Source organism: Auxenochlorella protothecoides, assembly GCF_000733215.1.
Source record: "Auxenochlorella protothecoides strain 0710 unplaced genomic scaffold scaffold4, whole genome shotgun sequence".
Classification (NCBI taxonomy): Eukaryota; Viridiplantae; Chlorophyta; class Trebouxiophyceae; order Chlorellales; family Chlorellaceae; genus Auxenochlorella; species Auxenochlorella protothecoides.
The window spans coordinates 287-1,109 of NW_011934477.1; the positions used below are offsets into that span (position 1 = coordinate 287).

Consider the following 823-nt stretch of genomic DNA (forward strand, 5'->3'; position numbering starts at 1 on the left):
AACCTGCGACAGGGCCTGGCCTGGCACAGGGACGGGAAGCCGTTCCGCAAGCTGCGGCACCAGGCCTACGTCGGCTGGGAGTGGGCCATCAACCGGCTGGCGGAGCAGTTCCGGCCCCCCCCCGGGCATGACTACGGTCGTGGGCGTGGGCAACTGGTCGGCCCAGGACCGGGGGGCCATCATGCGAGGGCCCCCGCCTGGGCCCTGGATACGCTTCTTGCGGCGCCTGGGGCGGGTGTGCAGGGTGGTGGTGGTCAACGAGCACAGGTCATCAAAACTATGTTGCGCCTGTCATGCCACCCTGCACGCCCACCAGTACGTCCGGGTCCGCAACGGCGAGGAGAAGCTGGTGGACGTGTGGGACACCAAGCGGTGCGTCAACCCGGCCTGCAAGGTCAACGTTGTCAACCGCGACGTCAATGGGGCGGTGAACATGCTCATGCTGGTCAAGCGCTTTTTCGCCCGGGAGGCCCGTCCCACGGTCTTTGGCGGGCCCCCTTGTTCGCCGCCCCCCAACCCCCGGCCTCCCTCAACACACACACTGGTTCGCCGTCAGAGGCAACCAACTGCGCCAGCCTGATCCTCGCGGACGTAGCTGTGCAACCGGCGCAAGCCCGGTAGGGGTGCGGTGAGGAGAGTCGGCGTGGCCGAAATGCCTCTTAAAAGAAATGCCCCCCCAAACGCCAGTTCGAATTTGGACCCGTCTTTGTGTCACCAAAACCATAACGCATCAGAGGGGTTGCATATAATCGATGATTTGGACAACATCTGAGAATGAATAAAGACAGGCATATGTCATGACTGGAGAATCCATCCCCCTTTT

The 823-nt window shown here is 62.9% G+C and overlaps 1 protein-coding gene across 1 annotated transcript; it reads left to right on the top strand.

Annotated features, from left to right (window-relative positions):
* Positions 1 to 279: 279 nt before the first annotated feature.
* On the top strand, positions 280 to 621 carry F751_3682 (hypothetical protein; the record flags this gene model as incomplete). The annotated part of the gene is made up of 1 exon (XM_011403812.1): positions 280 to 621. The coding sequence occupies one exon, from the start codon at positions 280 to 282 to the stop codon at positions 619 to 621; it is 342 nt and encodes a 113-aa protein (XP_011402114.1).
* Positions 622 to 823: the final 202 nt, after the last annotated feature.